The 23,444-nt window shown below is 36.9% G+C and overlaps 1 protein-coding gene across 1 annotated transcript; it reads right to left on the bottom strand.

Moving 5' to 3' along the window:
• Window positions 1-22,182: 22,182 nt before the first annotated feature.
• On the bottom strand, window positions 22,183-23,200 carry LOC149845715 (uncharacterized). Its single transcript, XM_089997709.1, has 2 exons — window positions 22,858-23,200; window positions 22,183-22,370 (listed from the first exon to the last, which is right to left on the bottom strand). Exons 1-2 carry the CDS (start codon window positions 23,191-23,193, stop codon window positions 22,284-22,286), a joined length of 423 nt encoding a protein of 140 aa, XP_089853835.1. The 5' UTR covers window positions 23,194-23,200; the 3' UTR covers window positions 22,183-22,283.
• Window positions 23,201-23,444: the final 244 nt, after the last annotated feature.

The following is a 23,444-nucleotide window of genomic DNA, read 5'->3' as shown; positions in this document are numbered from 1 at the left end:
ATCATGACCAAGAGAACTCTTCAGAGGCCACTAACCACTAATTTGGATGCATCATGGACTTATTGCAGAAGTTGGGGATCTATGACCTAAGACACGTTGATAGCCCTGACTTCTAAAACCTACAAGTGACTGGAGACCTCTATGACGCCTTGCTCAAAAAAACATAACATATGTCACTCGAGGTTGTACCACCTACCCTATCCAAGGTAGGCTAACTATTAATGGGTTATAAGGGTTATCTTTTTAACATGACTAATCATTTCATGTGCCTCATACCAATAGGCAATTCATGGTTCAATAGCCTAGGTACTCCTCTAGGGTAACCCTCATAATATGATTCATTTGTATGTACTCAACCTATTTAGAATTGCTCTGGCGCCTTTAGTCTATATGCGCACTTCGCCTGTGAAGGCAGATACAACATATTAGGTGTGTGTATGCATGTATCATTCATCATTTAGAATTGCTCTATCACTTTTAGCTTTTATGAGCACTACCCTATGAAGGCGAATCTCAAATATCCTATACTTCATGCATATGACCAAATATAATTAAATTCATGATTTTCAATATAGATCACATGCTATACAGAATGCAGTGCTCAAATCACACTATGAAGGTTCCTCAAACTTTGGTTCCATCTTGAGCCATACATTATTTCATGCATGCACGTCATACAATATGGTCCATAGGGTTTCACAAACACTAGCTCTAATTTTGAGCTAAACATTTATCAGAATTAGAATTTCAAGTAAACAATTGCACATGAGCACACAAAACATGTGAATCTTGCTTTTATGTAAATTATGACATATGAGCATCGAGTAATACGTGCCAGCTATAATTTCATGTAAGCTATTGCATGTGAACTAAAATCTCATTTACTTAGATTATTCCAAAATGAAATCGAACCGATAGGAGTCAATTCTTGTATGACAGGAGTCAACCCTTGCTAAAACAAAATATTTTAGTCAAAAGTCGACTCTTGCATTGACTAGAGTCGATTTTGGCAATGCAATTGTCGACCCTTGTGAAATCAGGAGTTGACTCATAGCAAGGTGAGAGTTCAGCCACAAGGCTTTGAATAGAAACTTAATAGCATGAATCGACTCTTGCAAAACATGAGTAGACCCTTGCAAAGAATAGAACACAATCCTTAGAAAGATTAGGAGTCAATTCATGCAAAGCACGAGTCAACCCACTAGGCTTTTGAATAAAAATAGCTTGAGTCACCCTTGCAAAGCATGAGACAACCCACTAGGCTTTTAAATAAAAACAACTTGACTCGACTCTTGCAAAGCATGAGTGGACCCACTAGGCTTTTGAATTAAAACAACTTGAGTTGACTCTTGCTAAGCATGAGTCAACCCACTAAAAACAGTTTGAATAAAAACGGTTTGGAATTTTCAAGCATTTGGTATAAAATCCTAAGTAAATCAAATCATGCATCATTATATATATATATATATATATATATATATATATATATATATATATATAATGCACATTCTTTTCGAGCTCTTCACTAACAAAAATATAAGAATAATTTAATATCATATAACTACCACGTAACTGGCGTAGAAACTCTACCTCAAAAATTGAAATCTCTACGATGGTGTAGTGAATCAATTTGTGGCGAAGCAGGTGGAGCAGAGGGAGGGGAAAAGCCCGGAAGAGCTGGGCCGTCTCGGTGGTGATGATAGCGGTGGCGCCTGCAGAAAAACCGCAGCAGAGGATCAACACACCGTGGTTGGATGGTGCTGCAGTGAAAGAGGTCACTGAGTGGCACCATGAAGGGGCCTGCGCACGGTGTTGGTGGTCAGCGTCCAGCAGAGACCGTGGTGGTTCAGGGGTTGCAGTCACTGGTGACAGCAAGAGAAGGTGGAGAACCGAGGAAGGGTGGTGGCGCAAGGTGGTCGGGCGGCGCCAAGAGGTGGTGCCAACTGGTGGCAGAAAAGAAGAAGTTGCAGAGGTTGGTGATGGTGGTGATGAGGGCACGCAGGTGGCGTAGGAGACACTCTGCTGGTGTCCTCGTGAACCTGGGTGAAGCAAAGAGATGGGAGAGTAGAGAGAGAAAGGTGATGAGGTGGTGGTGCCAGCCAGCACTATGAAAAAAATCAAACGAACAATGAGGCACCGGCTGGGTCCTCGTGAAAATACGAAGTGAGGGAGGAGAGGTGAGAGAGAAGAGGAAATGAAGGGGAAGACTCGTATGGGAGGTATTTATAGTTAAGGAGAGTGAAGGGTGGCATGACAAAGGGAATAGGTTAAGTCAACACATGGTAGGGTTGTTTCAACATTTGTTAGAATCATAGTATACGTATAGGGGTTTAGTAAAGTGGGTCTTTGGATCTAGTTGGATCCAAATAGTGATCCAGTTTAGATTCAAACCATAACAGGTTAAGTTAGTTATTAGTTGGGGTTTAGTTTCACTAACTAGATCACAGTCTAGTTAGTGGAACTAGGTCCATAATATCTTTTAATAATTATGATATTTTCACATAAGCCTCTACTATAAAAAATATCAAAATGTCATTAAGTCAAAAGTTAATAACATGTATGTCCTTGAGTCGGTCAACATAGGTTTGGATGACTATGACCCTTAGGTCACAACTGTTCCCATAACTTTTCAAAGATAACTATTTTGCCCTCAAAACTTGTCGGGCACGTCCTAAACACGTTTCAACTTCATTTTTAATAAAATAAAAACCGTTCTTGAAATTTTGATACAAACGTAACCATGTGCTTTAAAATAATAAACTAAGCCTGATTTTTTTTTATTCAGATATTATAAAAAGAGAAAATACCAAACATGCCGATTGTTACAATTACTGCTGCATTAAATGCGATGTTTAATTTTTGGTGACTATTTCTAGTGAAACTCACATCAACGACACTTCATCAATGACACTTCATATTGTCACTGATTTTAGACCTAAAAAATGAAGGAATCTAAAAAAACACAAAAAAGAATAGAGATTCTAGACAAAAATATCTTTTCAACGATATTTTATTCACCAAAAAATGATGAAGGTACAACCTTGAGAACATTCTTAAAATAAGAGATAAACACACTTAGTTGTGCCTATTTCGGTTATTATATGCTATTTTCTGGCCACCTATGCCAAGAATTTGGAAAAACAAAAAAATAACAAAGGAAGATCGAGATGTTAACTTTTCAACGCCACCAAGATCATATCGATCTGATGAACGGTTAGAAAGAAATGCCTTATGGAACACAAACTGTTTAGTTATAACAGTCTGCAGAACAATTTTTTGTTTTGGTTTTGAATCTTGGAAATGAGAACCCTAGAGAGGTATTCGGTTTTGCCTCAAAACAGGAAAATTCAGGATCTCTGTCTCAACCTTTCAACAACTATAAAAATGTTAGTTTTTAATATCGAATGACTGAGATATAGTTTTGAGAACAGAGGTTGTTCTGCAAAATTTTGAGGAAATTATCATGGGGGTTGCAAAATTTGCAAGGTTCATACATAAGAAAGGTAAAAAGGTCTTAAGAAAATTGAGAACCTGTGGAATTGTCCATTTGGCAAATTTGGTAAATTGTGGGGCAAATTTGGTAAATTGTGGGGCATTTTTTAAAATACATTTTTTTTGTCGTACAATAAAGTCATTTTTTAAAGAATTCCTGACCCAATGTAAATTTCAAAGACAAGCCCCCAATATGTTTGTTGCCAAGTCTAAAAGATCCAAGTTTTCCTCTAAAAATCTCCAAAATCATTTTTGTGGTATTCAGAAATACCCCTATTTAAATTCTCATTTGGCAGCATGCTTTGATGAAACTTGACTTTTGGGTTCTTTTTTTGGTCACCAACCTGTGTTGATATTCCCTAAAAAAACTTCCTAATACCCTATAGTTAGTTTAAATAACTTATTTTCTAGTTTTGCTTATATTGTTGTTTAAAATTTTTATTTATGCTATCGACAATGGTTCTGCTCATCTAATAGAGGTGACTTACGAACATGACAAATTGACAGGAAGTCAAGCATGTAAAAGCTCGATGCTTGCAACATACACACAAAGACACACGATTTATAGTGGTTTTGTCTAACATGACCAATGTCCATTGTAGAACCTCTTTCTGTAGGTTTCACACCCTTGAGAGGAGACCCCTGCTTTGTTTATATAGATTTTTAAGTGTTGCAATGCATGAGAAATTCTTCAAATACAAGAGTCTCATTTACATACAGAGTCCTTTTGATTACGAACAAGCTTGGGTGTAGGAGTCCTTTTTTTTATTTTCTTGAGAATAAATTCTTGTTTTGGACGACTACCAAGGTAAGAGTTTTGAATGGATCTTTTCTTCTTGACCTTTAAGTCCACTACAACATGTGGATCTGATTGAGTATGACCGAATTCAATGTGACCTGGGTCTAGATCCGAATTCGAACATGTCTTCACATGTCCCCTCAAGCTAATCTCTCAGAGATTGAGCTTGTCCTTGAAATAGTCTCCTCGTAAGGCTTTAGTGAGTACGTCAGCTACCTGTTCTTCAGATAGAACAAAACACACTTTAATATCTCCTTGTGTAGTTTTCTATCTGATAAAATGATAGTCGAATTCTATGTGTTTTGTTCTAGCAAGAAACATAGGGTTGACTGTGAGATATGTAGCACCTATGTTATCACACCATAAAACTGGAAGACTAGTAGAATTGACAGCCAAATCCTTCAAAAGTTGTTTAAGCCACATTAGTTTAGAGGTTGCTCTGACCGAGCAACAATATGTTGTTTGGAAGAGCTCCATGCCAACATATTGGGCCCCAAAAAGGTGACATAATCGTTGATGGATTTTCAATCATCAAGACAACTTGCCCAATCTGCATATGAAAATGTTGCCAGCCTGAGGATTGTGGGCCTTTTGATGTGTAAACCATAATTGATAGTCCCTTTCAAGTATCTTAGGATACGTTTGACATGAGTCTAGTGTTCCTGCGTAGGCTCATGCATGAACTAACATGCGTTTTTTATTGAAAATGCAACATGTGAGCGCATGAATGTAGCATACTACAAAGCCCCAACAATACTTTTGTATTGGGTAGAATTTTCCAATAACTCTCAAGAATACCTTGAAAGAGAAACATTAGGAGTTGCAAGGGTGACCACGCTTTTGCAATCTATCATGCCTGACTTGAGTAGGAGATCTATGATGTATTTTCTCTATGTCCATACAATACCTGACGGGTCTTGGAGTACTTCTATACCTAAGGAGTAGTGAAGGGCGCCCAAGTCTTTAATCTAAAATTCTTGACCAAGGGCTTTGATGATATTTTTGACCTCCTGATGAGAGTTTCTTGTCATAATTATATCATCTATATATATCAGATTATATGGATGAACAAAGACAAGTATGCTTTAAACTAAAAAAAGTTCAATTTCTCTAGGTGCACTTTTAACCTCTCAAACCATATGAGCCTACTTTAAACCATATAGAGCCCGACTAAGTTTGCATACATAGTCAGGGCAATTCTTGTCTACAAAACCCAAAGGCTGCACCATATAGACTTCTTCTTTCAGAAAACTATCCAGAAAGACATTTTTAACATTTAGCTGATGAATACGCCAACCACCAAAAACAACAATAGAGAGAATCGTTCTGACTGATATAGGTTTAACAACTAGGCTAAAAGTTTTAAAGTAATCTATTCCTTCTTACTGATTGTACCCTTTGACAACTAACTGCGCCTTATACCTGGCAATGGACCCATTAACATGTTGTTTTATCTTATATAACAACTTACAACCTACCATGTTGTGGGTTGTGGTAGGAGGAACCAGGGTGCATATTTTGTTTCTGTATAAGGTCTCTATCTCTTCTTGCATGGCATTTTGTCATTTGGGTTCTATGGCAGCTTGGCAAAAATCAAGTGGTTCTTTTTCTTCCTATAGGTTAAGAGACCCACATGCATGGGATACTTCATGGCAAGAGAACAATCTTGGTTTTAGTATCCCATCTTGGAACTTGATTATCATAGGATGAGTTCTGACAGGACCTTGACTCACAGGGGTTAGTTCCATTGGTTCAAGATTAGGTACATGGTTAGACAAATTTGGAGAATACCAGGATACTCAGTAGGAAGTGAAGGTGGGCTAACAGCTATGTTTGGTCTCTCTTGGTTTTGATTTTCATGCTCTTGAGCAGGAGTTTAACCGAGACCAGGTAGGACAATAGATGGGGTTTCTTCTATAGGTCAACTGAAAGGAACTTGGGTTTGGTCAGAAGTCCATGTCAGAGCTGTTGTATATTTTTTCTTAGAGTACAAAAACTTAGATTCATCAAATAGAACATGCCTGAAAATAAAAGTCTTTTGAGTAGCTGGATCATAGCAAACATAGCTTTTATAGTTTGTGTCATAACCAATAAACATGCATGTTCTAGATCTAGGTACTAGTTTTGAATTAACATATGATCCCATATACGAATAACATGTGCACTAAAAAAAAATAGGTGTTCATATCCTAGCACACGATTCAACAAAAACTCATATGGAGACTTATCTCCCCAAGTTTTGGCTTGGAAGATGGTTAAAAAATATACAACATTACGAAAGCAGCAACCTAGAATTTCTCATTCAAACAAGCATGCGTTAAGAAGCCCATTCTTGTCTTGTGAACATGTCTATTTTCTCTCAACAATATTGTTTTCTTGAGATGTGTACGGACAGGAAAGCCATCTTTTTATTCTATGTTTATTAAAAACTTCAGAGAAAGCACCATTAACGAATTCTCCACTGACGTCACTGTAAAAAATTCTTGATTTTCTTTTCAAATTTGTTCTCAACTATAGCTTTGCAATTCTTAAAACATGATAAAATATCTGATTTTCTAAATAATAAAAAAATCCATGAAAACCAAGAATAGTTGTCAACCAGAAACAGATAATAGTAGTATCCTTCTCATGAAGGAGAGGGTGTGAGTCCACACAAATCGGCATGCCCGACTTCCAAAGGTGAGGAAGCACAAAAATCAACCCTTTCAAAGAGGAGTTTATGGATCGTGTTCACAATGCAATTAGAACATAGCTGGTTACCACATGATTTAAGATTTTCACATGCTATTAAATTATTTTGACCAAGCAAATTTAATGTTATAAAATTAGCATGCCCTAAAAGACAATGCCAAACATCCTTAGAAAACTTATGGGCAACACTAGAAAAATAAACTTTACCAACTACCTTTGCACGATTTTCTTCCCCTTCATGTAGACAACCTGACCAGGGGTACAATCCTCCTCTACTTGGACATCTTAGGAGGATAGTCTTGTTTCTCTGATCCTTAATATAAAAGTTGTTAGCATCGAATTAGAAAATGCAGTTATTATCTCGAGTAAATTTGGCAACTGATATAAGATTTTTTTTGGTAATCACATTTAGGGCATCTAAGAGAATAAATTGTTTTTCAAACGAAGGCAAAGAAATATTACTTATATTTACAATTTAGAGATTTGCACTATTACATACCATGATGTCATCTTGTCCATGATACTCAGACTTATTTATCATACTATGATAATTTGTGGCCACATGATGTGTGGCTCCCGTGTTTGGGTACCATAAGTTGTCATGCATGTTGTTCATGGTCATAGCTGCAAAGGCTTTCGAGATATCATAGCGGGTTTGGGCCATGTTATTCCTGCGCTTGCAGAACTGACACAAACTTGACCATTTCTCTAGCCACCTTCTTGCTGAGCTGTTCTTGGCTGCCCCTTATTTTCCCAAGTACCATTATTCTAATAATTTTGGAAGAAAGGGTTAAGCCGTTCACCCCTCTTCCACTATCTCTTTGAGAAAAGAAGGTTGTCATGAAGGACTCAACTTGTTGTAGAGATTTTGGGTTCAACATTTAAAGTCTCTTCTATTGATTTATCAAGAGGTTAAAAACTTCACTAAATTATGGAAGCTTGTTAAGAGTAGACGTAGTAACCGTTATGATAAAACTCTCATATTATTGAGTTAAACAATTTAACGTATATTGAACCAAAGTCTCTATCAAAGACTGATTCATCCACTATACATAAGGAGTCTATGAGAAACTTGACATGATTCAAGTAATCTACCATGCTTTTATACTCTATCTTGATGTTTTGGAGGTCATGTTTCAACTGAAGGGCCTTGAGGCTCGAGTGAGACACATATGATTGTTTCAAAGCAATTCAGGCCACAAGCAAAGAGGGGATCCGAATTAACTGTGCCAATACGACTCCAGTGACAGTAGCTTTGATCCAACTGAATGCGAGTTGATCAACCCTTTTTCAGACACTGTACTCAAGATTGATTTTTAGAATCTCAACTTCTCTAATATATTGAATTGGCTTCAGGTGTGATCCATCAACATAGTTGATGAGATCCTGACAGAACATGCAAAATTCAATTTAAGAGCACCATAGCAGGTGATTATTTTGATTCAACTTAACTGACACCAGGGATGAGAATGTGTTTCATTGCATGAAAGAGTTAGGAACGAGGCTGGATGAACTTGACGTCATTCAAAGATTTCTATTTTGCACCTTGGATCGAACTCATGAGCTCACTAAAGTGACAAACTCTGATACCATATAAAAGCTCGATGCTTGCAATATGTACACACAAAGACACAATTTATAGTGGTACGGTCTAACGTGACCTATGCCCACTGTATAACCTCCCTCTCTCTACTTTGTTTATATAAATTTTCAAGAGTTACAATGTGTAGGAAATTCTCCAGATACAAGAAGTCCTATTTGCATACAGAGTCCTTGTGATTACAAACAAGCTTGGGTGTGAGAGTCCTCTTTTCAGTTTTCTTGAGGAGTTTTTGTTTTGAACAACTACCAAGGTAGGAGCTTTGAATGGATCTTTCCTTCTTGACCTTAAGTCCACTACTTCAACATGTGAATCTGATTGAGTAGCACCGAATTCAACATGACCTGGGTCTGGACCCGAATTTGAACCTGTCTTCATAAGGCATTCAAACCGTACATGGAGTGGGTAGGGGAGTGTTGTGTTTTCCCTTGCCGTAGCAGGGAAGAGTTCATTTGAATATATTAGAGACATAAGGTGCAACCTTTTCATAGTTCGTTAAGTGGTAGACATCATTTCTTATAACGAGGAACTTCTCAGTGAAAAATATTCATTAATGTGGTGCAAGTCACTTTATCAACTGTTTAGATAGTGGAATACCAGTTATTCAGCTGTTCAAATTAGTGGAAGCTTCCGTTGTCTGAGTTGCTTTGCTTGCTAAACTTGGGCGAAGGTTTTTTTAACAGAAGGATGTAGTCTTTTATAATCCCTAAGATTTCATTTATTTTTTGTCCTTTGTCATCTCATGTTGATTTACATATACTTTTGTGTGAGTATTCATTTTTTTTCATTTTTATTAATATTTTGGAGAAGGGATGTCCAATCTACCTAACAGAAACATTTACTTTCAGCATTCAACAGTTTAGTTACCTAAACTTATGTTGTACTGGGGAAGAAAAAGATATCCCAGTGATAAAAGAGCGCATTCGCCGAAGGGATCGATTTAGTAAAAAAAAAGTTTATAAAAATTAAGAGCTGAACCAATGGATTTTATCCCGTTGGCTATGTGAAACATATTGGTAATGTCTGAAAAATACCATAAAAAAACACAATACCTTTTGGTCACCGTTTTAAACCACAAAATATCATGATAATTTTGTTAAAATCTAAACAGAATGATTTTATCATTATATTTATGTTTTGTTGGTTACTTTTCGTGAAAAAATGGGTGTTTTTTTTCTCTTCTTGCAAATAGATTTTTTTTTTTTATAACTTGTTTTTTTTTTTTGCTGATAAAAATGTGAGAAAATATGAGAATTTTCAGTTCATGAAAGCTGGGCGGCCGTTGTTTTGCTTTTCTAAAGTTTGTCACGCTGGTGGTTAGTGTTGTCTTCACGTGAATGCACACAAGACAAGTCCAGAATGACTGTGTCACCAAACTCCCACAAATTGGTGTTTCCAAGGACAAATTCCCAATGTATGCCTTATGCGAGTTCTCCATTTTTTCCCTAAAACAATTTATAACATCAAAATTGAATTGCCTGATGATAGCTTTTTGAAAAAAAAAGAAAGTAAAAGTTCAATTAAAAAATATTAAAAACTGAGTACAGGGGGCCAAAAATCCCAATTTAACAAACATGATAAAATGAAAACCACACATGTATGGGAATGGTTTTTGGAATTAGCAATTACCTATAGTCTCTTTTAGTAGACTACACTAGACACTTGACTTTGACTTGTGTAGAAGTGAAGAAAGAGCAATTGAGTTGAGAGTTTTCATTTAGGCTAAGCGGGGTCCTTTGTCAAGCTGAAGGCTCAGGATCGAATCCCTCTGCCAAATGGAGTTGGCAATCCCAACACCATTCACAAGTGGATGTTTTTGGCAACTCCATCCTCAACACCTTATTTTGGCAATACATGAAAATGGTGTTTCTATATCAATGCAAGGCTCCCAATCAAAGTCTTAGGGTCTCAATTTTGTTCCATCTAGGTCTCTGCTGTTTCTTCCAGCTTTCACTACATGGATTGTGGTCTGCAAATTCATTAAGGGTGGTCTAAGTTCTTATATATGGTCCAAACAAACTCTCAGCTCAACATACCATAAGGCTTCCCACTTAGGGCTGTCAATGGGTTAGGTCAGGGTTGACCCGGAGGGTTTGGTTTCGGGCTCGGTTTTTTTTTGGTCACGAAAATAGAACAAAAACTGATTGTACTCTACGACAAAAATGACGTATTTATAAAAAAATCCCACAAAATGCCAAAATTCACTTAATGACTAAAATTACAAATGTTGGGCGTTAAAATGATTATTGTAACCATTGTATGTGCGGACCCCTTGAGGATATACAAATTTCTTTTGTGACTGACTTTACTACTCATTTTTTACTCAAAAATTTAAGGATCACGAAGAAACACAAAAAAAAGAAAAACTAGACAAATATTTTTTCAACATTTGTATCGCTAAAAAATGATGAACGATTGCAAAGGTACAACCCCAACATTGTTTAAAAAAAAAAGAAGATGAACAGTTGCACTAAACTCAGTTATTCTATGCTATTTTTTGGTCACCTGCACTGAAAAAACAATAAAAATGATAGACAGATCGATGCTTTAGCTTTCTAACGCCACCAAGATTGCTTTGATCTGATGAGCGACTTAGGAGATTTTTTTTATTAAAAAATATATAAAATACTCAGGTTGGGTCAAATACCCAACAAAAAAATGGGTCAGGTTGTGTACCTGACAAAAAGCATGACCCAAACCCAGCTTGCATATTGCTTAGATTGGGTTCAGGTCAACCTAAATATTATTCAGGTCTACACTTTCCAGCCCATATCCAGGAATTTAGGCTTGGGTCAGGTCGGGTATCCGATGCAAACTGGACCCGTTGGCAGCCCTACCCGACCTACAAAACACATGCCTTTAAATCATCATATGATGCGTCTAGAGGCTTCCCTCCAAGTACAATTCTTTCAACATGAAAAAGACTTCCAATGTCAAGGAAGTTTACTTTCATACCGAGAGAAGTAGGTTTTTCATTTTTCTGAAGTATGTTTATCATAAAACCTTCAAAGCAAGCTTCTGAGGTTTTAAGAAACTTCAGCTAATCATGGTTGGTGACATGAGTTAAGTTGTGGCCAGTGTATCTGCTGTGAGCATATATTGGTCCCCCTCTCTTTCTTATATGGGTTCCTGCCATGGAAGATACCCAACCAAAAGTGGGAGATAATATGATATCTCAACAAAATGGGAGCTTCCTACCAGCATAAATGTACTTGGTGTCTGATTACACGAAGTCTGGGGCTGCTCAAGAGAAGTTGAGGCTCTAGGCGAAGCCTCCAAATGAGGCCTTAATTTTTTTATTGTACATAAAAATTCTATTATTTATTAAAAGGGTTGCACCTTTTTTTTTTTTCTTAAATTCTTAATATCATCCATATTTACTAATTGGGTTCATATATAGGAGGCTCCTCCAAAATAGGGTCTGAACCATTTGCATTTCGATCTGGATCCTACTAAAGTATATACCCTATTTGGATACACAATTATAAGTAAAAAAATTAGCTCTTGTCGGAATTTGAGTTAAACTAGAACTGGACTGCATTTTTGAATGTAAGAATATTGAAATGGAATTAATCCGTCCCATTGAGTCAGATTAAGATGACTTTCTTTATTGGGTAAATGCTAAACAAACTCAGAGTCAGTTTGAGATCCAATCCAAACCTTTGGCAATGAGGGCAGATAAGTGATATGCCAAATCACTTTAAGGAAAGTGATTTGGCATCCTCACCTTCCACAAATTGAATAAAATCATGAGATGAGGCAATGGACGGTGAAGATGTCAAATCTGCTTTGGTTCGCAACATAGGACTACAAACTGGCACGCTAACGCCTAAACAAATATTGTTTCATTAAATCACTTGAGGCAATGAACTTTAAGACCGTGCAATTTTTTTATAATAACAAAAAATGGAAAGAAAGTAGTTTTGTCCAACTTAGACTTTCAGTTGGTCGTGGGGGATCCTTCCACAACCATGTATTTTTATCATTCTCTTTAAATAGTAAAACATTACAAAATTTAAATCACTCATTTTTTTTCATTTTCTCATTTTTTAATTATTTTATGGCACGCTCGGACTCGCTAGGAAGTTTTGAAACGAAAAGAAAGGTCCCTCCAAAATAGGAGATCCTCACAACAACAAAAGACTTTTAGTGACAGATATTTTTGTCACTAGAGGGCCCAAAATCTGCCACAAAAATCACAACCCATCACTCTAGATGTCATGTCACTAAATGTTTTAGTGACAGGTCAAACTATCACTAAATAGAATCTAGTAACGGTTACTTCCATCACAAGATAGTACTTGTAGTGATGGCTTCAGCAGTCACTATAGGTCTTTGCTTTGGAAAAATAAAACTTTACCAATAGTGACGGTTTCAACTGTCACTATAAGTATTCACAACACTTTACCAATAGTGAGGTCACTAATAGCTATTTTTTGCAAAAAAATAAAAATTCAATTTTATTTATATATTTTATATTTATGTGCTAATATATTTATATTTTTGTATTTACATAAATAGATAAATATATTTACATAAATAGCATGCATGTCCACTCACACAGACACATAAGGACTCTCATCTTAAAAGAAAATGAATTGATCAGTCAATGTTACACACACAGAAACACACACACGCACACCACAAATTTTTTTTTATTTGAATGCTTACAAACTCCGAAGAACATATTATTCATGACAACTTATGTCTCACATAACCGTAGAAGGTGCATCCAAGGAGTGTTACTGCACAGCCCAATCATGTTCAATGCTGAGATCAAATTCGGAAATATAAGCCATATCGCCATTGCCACCTGCATCAGCATCAGTAGAATAACAAACTTGATCATCAGTTATTGCATGAGGGGATCAGAAGGTATGCTTGTATCATCCTCTGTACAAGGAAAAGTATAAGTAACATCAGTCTCAGGATGGTTTCTATATAGGATTTGTGCCACCGTTATATATATAAAGGCTCAAGTGCATAGGCAAAGATGCATTACTATATACATAGGTATACCAGCTCATGCATAATGAACGGATGCATCATATAAGCAAAGATACTTGAAGAACAATTGTCATGATTGTGAAGCATGCATATCTCAAGGAAAATTTACAAGGATACACCACAAAAAGAATAACTGCAAATAAGTGTCAAGCAGGGAAAGACATCTTCGAACACCATCTTTTCCATTTCTTTCAATGATCAAAACAAGTGATACATAATTGAATATATAAACTTTGAAAATGAAGGTGATAGAAACATTTTGGCAAGAAAAGAAAATTATCACACCTTCACAGTTGAATGTTGAGCACGACCAGACATTCATTGTACAGACAAAACAAAGGTGAGTGTTTTCGGAGAATGACTATACACAGTAATTATAGAAACTGAAGAATATGATAAACAAAATGAAAATTTAAATTTTGTTAGAGAAAGAAAAGGTTTCAGGTCATCCCGTAGGGAATTCTCCAAAATGCACGAGTCTGAAAGAGGAAAAATATAAAGCTCACACAATACCTACTATTACAGCTCAAAATAAACAAACGTGACCTTAATCTCACCAAACAATGAGAAGCAGCATAGACCAGAAAAGAGGGTGATGAAGGCAGCATGGTGATATCATAATCCCTCACAAATGACAACATAGTAACAGGAAAATACTTTTGAGAAAATTTAAACATGTTAGAAAAAGATAGTAGCATACATCTCAGAATGGATAATCATCTATCTCAAGCATATGTATGACATGCCCCATTCTTTGGCCTCTTTTGAGCATCTGGATCTACACATCGTAGAGCAACCAAGAGGGCCCTCTTCAATGCCCTAGAAGATGGCTTCTGAAGCATCTTGGGGTACACTACTCCCTCAGAATTCCTGTTTACAACCATTGTTTTGAGCCACTCAACCATATTCACCTGACAATCATAAGTTTCAAATGAAAAAGAATAAGAATATCACAAAATTACTAAATTAAAAAAGAACAGGCAAAGAAGTTCAAGAACAAAGGATCAACCTCCCCTGAAGGCCTGCTATAGTCAACTGGGCTTCTTCCAGAAACGACCTCCATTAAAAGGATTCCAAAACTATATATATCACTTCTTTCATTCAACATCCCACTGCTTGCATACTCAGGAGCTACATACCTATACAAGTGCAACAAAATAGTGATATTGGATCTTGCCAATGAAATACAAGGAAAGTAAGTAATTCGAAGAAATATGAGATTGTACCCAAATGTCCCCATGACACGGGTTGTGACATAGCTCCTCTCAGATCCCAAAAGTTTGGCCAAACCAAAATCATAGACTTTGGTTGTGTCACATTTACTACCAACCATAATCACCAAAGTACATTTACAACGGTTGTGTTCAAGGTCATCACTGGTTGTTCAACTGAAAACATGATAAAAAAGAAAAAAAGAGAACAAGATCTCCAGATTCAAACCAACACCCAGAAAAAAGGCATTAATTGGAAAAAATGTTAATTTGAACAAATAGAAAGGAAAACATGAAATTCATCTAGTCACCCTCCACCTCACAATCACCTGCCAAAAGGGGGCGAAGAAGCATAAATGCCACAGCTGATGCAGACATTCGATTCTCAGACTTATAAGAAGCGACAATTTGCATCATCTTGAGGGCCCTAACATTAAGACAACTGTATAAGAAAGTGGAACATGATATCTTACAGAGAAAAAATGGGCAATTTATCAACAAAAAGACATGATAATTTTATGCAAAGTGTTCAAGTGCAAGCAATCATGATAACATTTCCATGTGTAAATAATTATGCAGATATGTAGATGCCCTCTTATCACATCAGTGAGGTTAGAGGGACATAATCTATTCACAATTCTTGCACAGCTAAGATCTCATTTACCAAGTTCTCTAGTCTGGTAATTAATATGAATCCCAGTACTCAGATACCCTCTTCCCACATTAGCCATGGATAATAAGGGTTAAATACAACAATCATTCCCCTAAAATGGATGGATTCATTTACATTTAATATCATGGTAGATTCTCTGGTTTGGTTACAGTAAAAGAAGGCATCCATGTTGTTCACCTTCTCCTTCTGCTTTCCCTTGCTCCATCTCTGAAATAGACAAGTCACACCGACAACTCACCACTCAGAATCCCATAAACAATAGAAGATCAAAAAGAAGAAAGGTTGGGAGATAGAGAGCCCCCCCAAAAGCATGAAGAGAGGAAGCCAAATCACCTTCTTCTGCTTGCTGCCACCACCAGAGAGAAGGCCACCTATTCTGGCTTATCAAGATCAAATCTGGAACTAGTATAATTATCTTCAAGAACTTCCAAGTATGTCAAGATTGCTATAGCATCATTAAGTTTGTTTCAAATGTTTACAATCAAGAAATCATCATTGCAGTCCAAAATCAGTTCCACAATTTCAGAGTGGTGCCTGTTCCTGAAAGGGCTATTCTTGAAAATCAAAATAAAGAACTTGTTTTTCTGTAAGTTAAAGAGAACAAAGGAAGGCAGATATAAGGCATTACACAAGACCAAGCAACCTATTCCAAAAAAAGTTTCACCTGAGCGCACAATAGAGTTACATTAATTATTGACTTGCTGCCATAACAAGCCATTTGCCAAATATCTGGTGATGCCAAGGTAACAAACTTATTCATAACAGCAAACCAAGGCCTAACAATCTGAAAAAGAAAACCACAAGATTTTTTATCCACACATGGATTCAATCAAGAGTAAAGGCTATATGCAATTAATCATGAAAGAAAATACTTGACTAAAGTATCAACTCTTAAGCTATACACACATACCAAGGCCATAAGAGAACTAAGATAATTTATCGAATTTGCAACTGCCTTCTAACCTGAAAACACTAATATTTAATCCTAAACACCAAAAATATCCTGAAATATCTATTATTAGCCTTCCTACAACCCAAAATACCTTTAATCAGTATCCAGTAGTAGGTCTCTAAAAAGACGCTGCAAATTGAAGTTTCAAAACATTGAGACAAACAACCAGGACAAAGCTGAGAGAAACTTCATAAACATATGGTCCCACAAATCTTGTTACATAAACAGAGACAACTACAAAATAGGGGATGCCAAAAATTTTCCAAATCATCAAATTCTTATCAAGAGCATGAATTAGCACCAGAAATTAAACAGATGATCCCAATGATCTAAAGATCAATTAATCCAGTTATTGAACATGTAAAACAAATAAATGAGGCAGATGAATACTAATATGTATGCACAAATGTTAAAACAGGTTTTATGATCATCTTAATCAGATCTTTCCCCACCTATGGGACTAGCGTTAGGAATCCTATTTCTCCATTTACCTAAATAACAGACTCCATAGCAGCAACAACAATGGGTAGCTTAAAACATCAGGATAAAAAACTAAACTATGTTTCAACTTTCTAGGAATTGATGCTCACAATCAGCAAATGACAAATACGCATAACAATTCAGAAAATTCAGAATGAAAAAAAGAAAAAACATAAATATAAGAAACATCAGCTAGCATTGAACCGAATTGATCAATAAAACATATACCATAACCATCAAACAGTTCTCCACACATTGTGATAAAAAGTGTTATTTCCCACTCAACTATTTCCCAATCACTCAAAGCGAAATTTCAAAATCCAACTTGGATAAAAGAGAACCGATCATAAATAAGGCATGTCAAACATATGCAGAAGATATACTAAAAGAAAACTACTCTAATGAATGTCGAAGCGGAAAAGAAAGGCCCCTGAAACTCGAATATAACTAAATAGAAAAGCCATAAGATCACAACATTCGTATTATCCAAAGGAAAGATCCTCGTGCACCAGAAATGGAACAGAATGTCGCAAAGCCGAGAGTAAATCAAATAAATAACCTTCAAATGGGCAGCTGCCTTCTCCTTGTAAGTAAACACACCGGTGGACTCGATGATGTACTCGACACCAGCCTCGCCCCACAAGATCACCTTTGGGTTCCTTCACACACCAGATCAACACCACAAACATAAGAATGCCAAACGGATCCATGAATAAAAATGAAAAAAATGCAGTCTTCACGTCCACCAGATAAAAAAACAATAAAACAGAAGATCACAATAAAAAGGCATCTCTTACCCGATACCGAAGATAATGATCGGCTTCTCGCCGAAGAGGAGCGTCTTGGAGTCCTTGACCTCCAGGTCGTTGTGCTTCCACTGCCCATGGACACTGTCATAATTGAACATGTAGATCCACAAAGACAACAACAACAACAAATACGCTTTCATCCCAAAACATTTGGGGTCGGCGATATGAACCAAAAAAGAAAATCATTCTAGGTCTTCCACATGAATCCTTCTCCACCAATCATTTCTATCCAATGCTATGTCCTCGGTGAGGTTCAAAGAATTCATATCATTTCCTATCATCTGCATCTATGTCTTCCTAGGCCTACCCCAACCTCTTTTAACTAATATATTTTCCCATTTCTCCATCCTTCTAACTGGAGCATCATTAGGCCTTCGTCGAATATGTCCAAACCACCGTAAACGATTCTCTCTCATCTTATTTTCAATGGGTACAATGTTTACCTTCTTACGTATCTCCTCGTTCCGAATCTTATCTTTTATTGTATTTCCACACATCCATCTAAGCATACGCATCTCAACTACACTCATTTTTTGAATATGATATCTCTTGGCAGCCCAACATTCTGTACCATATAGTAAAGCGGGCCTAATAGTCGTCCTATAAAACTTTCACTTCAACCGCAATGGCATTCTACGATTGCACAACACTCCAGTTGCACTTTTTCATTTCATCCACCCAACCTTTATCCTATGATTTACATCTCCATCAATTTCTTCATACCTTTGAATGATAGATCCCAAATATTTGAAACAATCATCCACTAGTATTTCTTGCTCACCAAGCTTCACTACACTCTCATCACGACTTCGTTGCTTACTAAACCGACATTCTATATATTTTGTCTTATTCTTACTCAACTTAAAACCTCTTGCTTCCAATTTCTGTCTCCATAATTCTAACTTAGCATTAACCTCAGCTCTAGACTCATCAATCAAAACAACATCATCAACAAACAACATACACCACGACACATTTTCTTGAATTGATCTTGTAAGCTCATCCATCACTATAGCAAATAGGAAAGGGCTTAAAGCAGATCCTTGATGTAACCCAACCGTTATAGGAAAATTGGTTGTCACCCCTCCACAAGTGCGGACATTGGTTACTAATCCTTCATACATATCTTTAATTATACTAATGTACTTGAGAGAAATACCTTTCTTCATCATTGTCCACCAGATGAACCTCCCTAGGTACTCTATCATATGCCTTCTCCAAATCAATAAAAACCATATGGAAATATTTGTTCCTCTGTATTTCTCTCAATAAGTTGTCTAAGAAGATGTATAGCTTCCATAGTTGATCTTCCAGGCATAAAACCAAATTGATTCTCCAATATCAAGACAACCTTCCTCAACCTAGACTCAATCACCCTCTCCCAAAGTTTCATAGTATGACTCATGAGTTTTATACCACGATAGTTTGTGCAATCTTATATATCACCCTTATTCTTATATAGAGGCACCAAAGTACTCTTCCTCCACTCATTAGGCATCTTATTTATCCGCCAAATCTTGTTAAAAAGATTTGTCAACCATTCTAAACCTTTCTCTCACAAGCATTTCCAAGCCTCAATAGGTATACCATCTGGGTCAATTGCCCTTCTTGATTAATTTTCTTCAAAGCCTCTGCAATTTCTTTCTTTTGAATCTTGCGCATGAAGTCACGATTCATCTCATGAAAATGAATGGAGAAGTCTCCAAGATCCTGAGCATGACTTCCATTAAATAGCTTATCAAAATAATCTTTCCATCTCTCCTTAATCTCCTCATCTTTGACTAAAACCCTTTGTGTTTCATCTTTGATACATCTAAACATACCCAGATCCCTCGATTTTCTATCTCTCATCTTTGCAAGCCTATAAATATCCTTCTCGCTCTCTTTGGTATCCAACTTATCATAAACCTCCTTATATACCTTATCCCTCACGTTTCGAACTATTTTTTTAGCTTCCTTCTTTGCTATCATATACTTCTCCAAATTCTCATTATCACGACTCTTACTTAGATTTCTATAACACTCTCTTTTAACCTTAATAGTTAATTTGACATCCTCGTTTCACCATGATGTATCTTTACCTAGCGGTGCACCGCCTTTAGACTCACCCAATACCTCCTTAGCCACCTTTCTCATGCCACCCGCTATCTTATTCCACATTGATTCTGAATCCTCCTCGAGACACCAATCAGCTTCCTTAACTACCTGCTCTACAAACATTCTTTGTTTAGCTCCTTTCAGTGCCCACCACTTAATTATAGGATCTATCCTATGTTTATCCCTTTTGCGGCATTGTCTAATTCTAAGAACTAAAATTAAGACTCTATGTTGTATAGCTACACTTTCTCCCGGTATAACCTTACAATCGATGCAACAACCCCTATCTCTCTTTCTAAGTAGGAAAAAATCTATCTGACTCGTATTAACCCCACTTTTAAATGTTACTAGGTGAGACTCCCTCTTCCTAAACCAAGTGTTTGCTAATATCATATCATAGGACAAACCACAATCTAAAATCCTTTCTCCACTTTCGTTTCTTTCTCCTATACCATAGACTCCATGGATACTCTCAAATCCATCCCTACTAATGCCTACATGTCCATTAAGGTCACCGCCGATGAAAAGCTTTTCTCCATATGATATCCCTTGTAATACTCTATCTACATCTTTCCAAAATTGACGCTTAATGGAATCATCTAAACCTACTTGAGGTGCACAAACACTAATAATATTAATAATATCTGTACCTAATACTAATTTAATAAGTAAAATCCTATCACCCTTCCTACGGACCTCAGCTACATTATTTATAAACTCACGACTCATAACAATCCCTACTTCATTCCTATTTCTATTTATTCTTGTATACCAAATCTTATATCCCCAAGGTTCTATCACTTTTGCTTTCTCACCTATCCATTTGGTCTCTTATAGACATAAAATATCAATCTTTCTCCTACACATAACATCTACTAACTCTACCAACTTACCAATTAAAGATCTTATGGTCCAAGTGGCTAACCTAATTTTATGGTCTTGGACTAACTTCTTTACCCTCACCCGTCCAACAAAGTTAGTGAACCCTTGCCTATTTGACACCACACCCGGGCGTCGGTGTGATGCGTCGCTTCTGGGCGACGACCTAGCAACCCTTGCCCATTTATCACTGCCTTCAGGCCTATAGAGTACAGCGCGTCGCTCAGTAGGGAACACCCCAACGAAATTCTCATATTGGTTCATATTCATAGGGTATGACTAAGTTTTTATGTTGGCTGTCACTGGCCTACCACAACCCTTCTCCTTTATCCGGGCTTGGGACCGACAGTGTATAACTAAACAGTTATACACAGACGGAGTTATGTAGATCCACAAAGAATGCACCAAAAAATCAAGCGATCAAAAACCCCAGATCAACAAACTCCAAAGAGCTCTCCATCTCACGCATCACACCACAAACGAAAATGCACACTCAGAAACCATGTAATCGGTGTTGATGAAGGGATCGTTGATGGCAACAACCTCAATGTCATCGCGTTGAAGCGCCACAAGGGCGACGAGATGCCCAATCCTCTCGAGCCCCATATTTCAAAAATTCATCCATTGATCGATCGATCCATCATTTTTCAACAAAAAATGCAAAAAAAAAAAGAACTAAAATGAAGAAGAGAGGTTACAGTTGATTTCGATCTTGATCTTGCAGGCTGCAGAGATCAGATCAATCACAAACAACCAGGGAAAGAAATGAATCAGAGTTCAGTGATCTCAAAAGAAGAAGGCCATAAATGAACCATATCTACATGAGGAAAAAGAGAGAGTAGATCCTACCCATGACGATCGATCTGAGAGCGTGAGAAGGAAGACGAGAGAGAGGGAGAGTGAAGAGAGAGGAAAGCAAAAAAAAAAAAAACGAGTGAAGCTGGCAAATGTGAGGCATTTAGAGCATGATGGGTTTTTAAGGGAGGACCACGCGTTTTGCGATTTTACATTTTAGTGACGGTTCTGACCGTCACTACCACTACAACAAAGCAGTAGATTAGCGACGACCACATTCCGTCGCTAATCCATCGCTAACATGGTTAGCGACGGATTAGCGACAACGAGGCGACATTATGCTTACGTCGCGAATATTTCGACGCTACCTGGCGACGGAATTATTCCGTCGCCAGGTCTGTCGCTAATTGCGACGGAATAACGAGCGCTATATTCCGTCGCCAATCCGCCGGTACTAAACGGCGACCACGGCTTGGCGACGGATTTACTTCCGTCGCTATGCCGTCGCTAGATTAATATGAATAGCGACGGATGGTTCCGTCGCTAATCCGTCGCAAACACGAAAAAACAATTAAAAAAAATTTATTTAAAAATTAATTACCGAGAACTATACAATTTCTATTTCCTGTACAATTTATATTTCCTGTAAATAAAAAATAAACCACACAAAAAAATTCATATAACAAGAATCTACAACAATTAATCGTTCCACCTTAAAATTAAGAAGTTTAATTATTTACAATTCAACAATTACAATTAGGAAAAATAAAAAAAATAGAACTTCTTCAACACAGTCCTCTAATCATCGCCAAGATTTTGTGCGTCTTCTTGTTCATTGTCTTTATCTGTCCCTTCAGCTCCACTACCCTGATTATCGCTAGCAGCCTACACAAGAAAAGAACAGTCAGTATTGATAAACAAAATATAATGAAATAAATTACACACTATATGTGATTCTATCATGTGCTCATGTGTGATCTAAGGCAATAAAAAAACTCTATATGTGATTCTATCATGCTCATATGTGTGCTAAGGCAGTCAAAAAATTGAATATGTGATTATAGCATGTTCATATGTGTTCTAAGGCATCTAAAAAAACTCTATATGTGATTCTACCATGCTCAGATGTGCTTTAAGGCAGGCAAAAAACTATATATGTGAATATAGCATGCTCATATGTGCTCTAAGGTAGGCAAAGCAACTTTATATGTGATTATAGCATGCTCATATGTGCTCTAAGGCAGACAAAAAAACTTTATATGTGATTATAGCATGCTCATATGTGCTCTAATGCAATAAAAAACTCTATATGTTATTATAGCATGCTCATATGTGCTCTAAGGCAGTAAAAAAACTGAATATGTGATTATACCTGAGAGGGACCTGGAATCGAAGATCCCCTATCCTGAACAACGACCTTGATTTCATTTCGGAGAAAGGGGGCGACGGTGTATTGAAAGTAGTTATTCAGTGATTCATTAATGATCTGGCGTACATCATCACTGGAAAGAATATTCGGCTGCTTGGAGCTTATGTCGGCGCAAGAAGTCGGTGAGCCGTAACTGGAAGAACCAATAATTGGTGAAGTGTTCATATTACTCCCAAACCCGAACACGCGACCTTTTTTGGGTTCACCTGCTGCAGTCACCCATGCTGTAGGATCAAATGATGGATGCTGAGTAGCGTCATCGCCATATCGCTCTACCATCTGTTGCTCATATGCCTCCTACAAAATAATGTTTAAAGTATTCATTAATAATTAATGATAACATTATGATAACTTGCATATATATTGCAATGATTATTAATAGAATTAATACATATCGTTGTCGTTCTCGCCTTCTCTGATACGAAGACTCCCGTGGTCTTCCGTTTATGTGTTTCTACAAACACATCCTTATATGGTACACTGCCTCCTTTTTCTGCTTCCTGCGAAGTTAAATGACAAAAGATTTAGTA

This window comes from Nuphar pumila, chromosome 2 (assembly GCF_984573655.1).
Source record: "Nuphar pumila chromosome 2, dmNupPumi1.hap1.1, whole genome shotgun sequence".
Classification (NCBI taxonomy): domain Eukaryota; kingdom Viridiplantae; phylum Streptophyta; class Magnoliopsida; order Nymphaeales; family Nymphaeaceae; genus Nuphar; species Nuphar pumila.
This window is presented reverse-complemented; position numbering and strand designations above follow the sequence as displayed.

Bases quoted from the DNA above. Each gene is read 5' to 3' on its own strand.
- LOC149845715 (XM_089997709.1), bottom strand. From the start codon at position 23,193: ATGGTAGAGCGATATGGCGATGACGCTACTCAGCATCCATCATTTGAT. The intron at 22,371-22,857 runs GTATAATCACAT...TTTCTTGTGTAG, and splicing joins CGATTCCAGGTCCCTCTCAG to GCTGCTAGCGATAATCAGGG.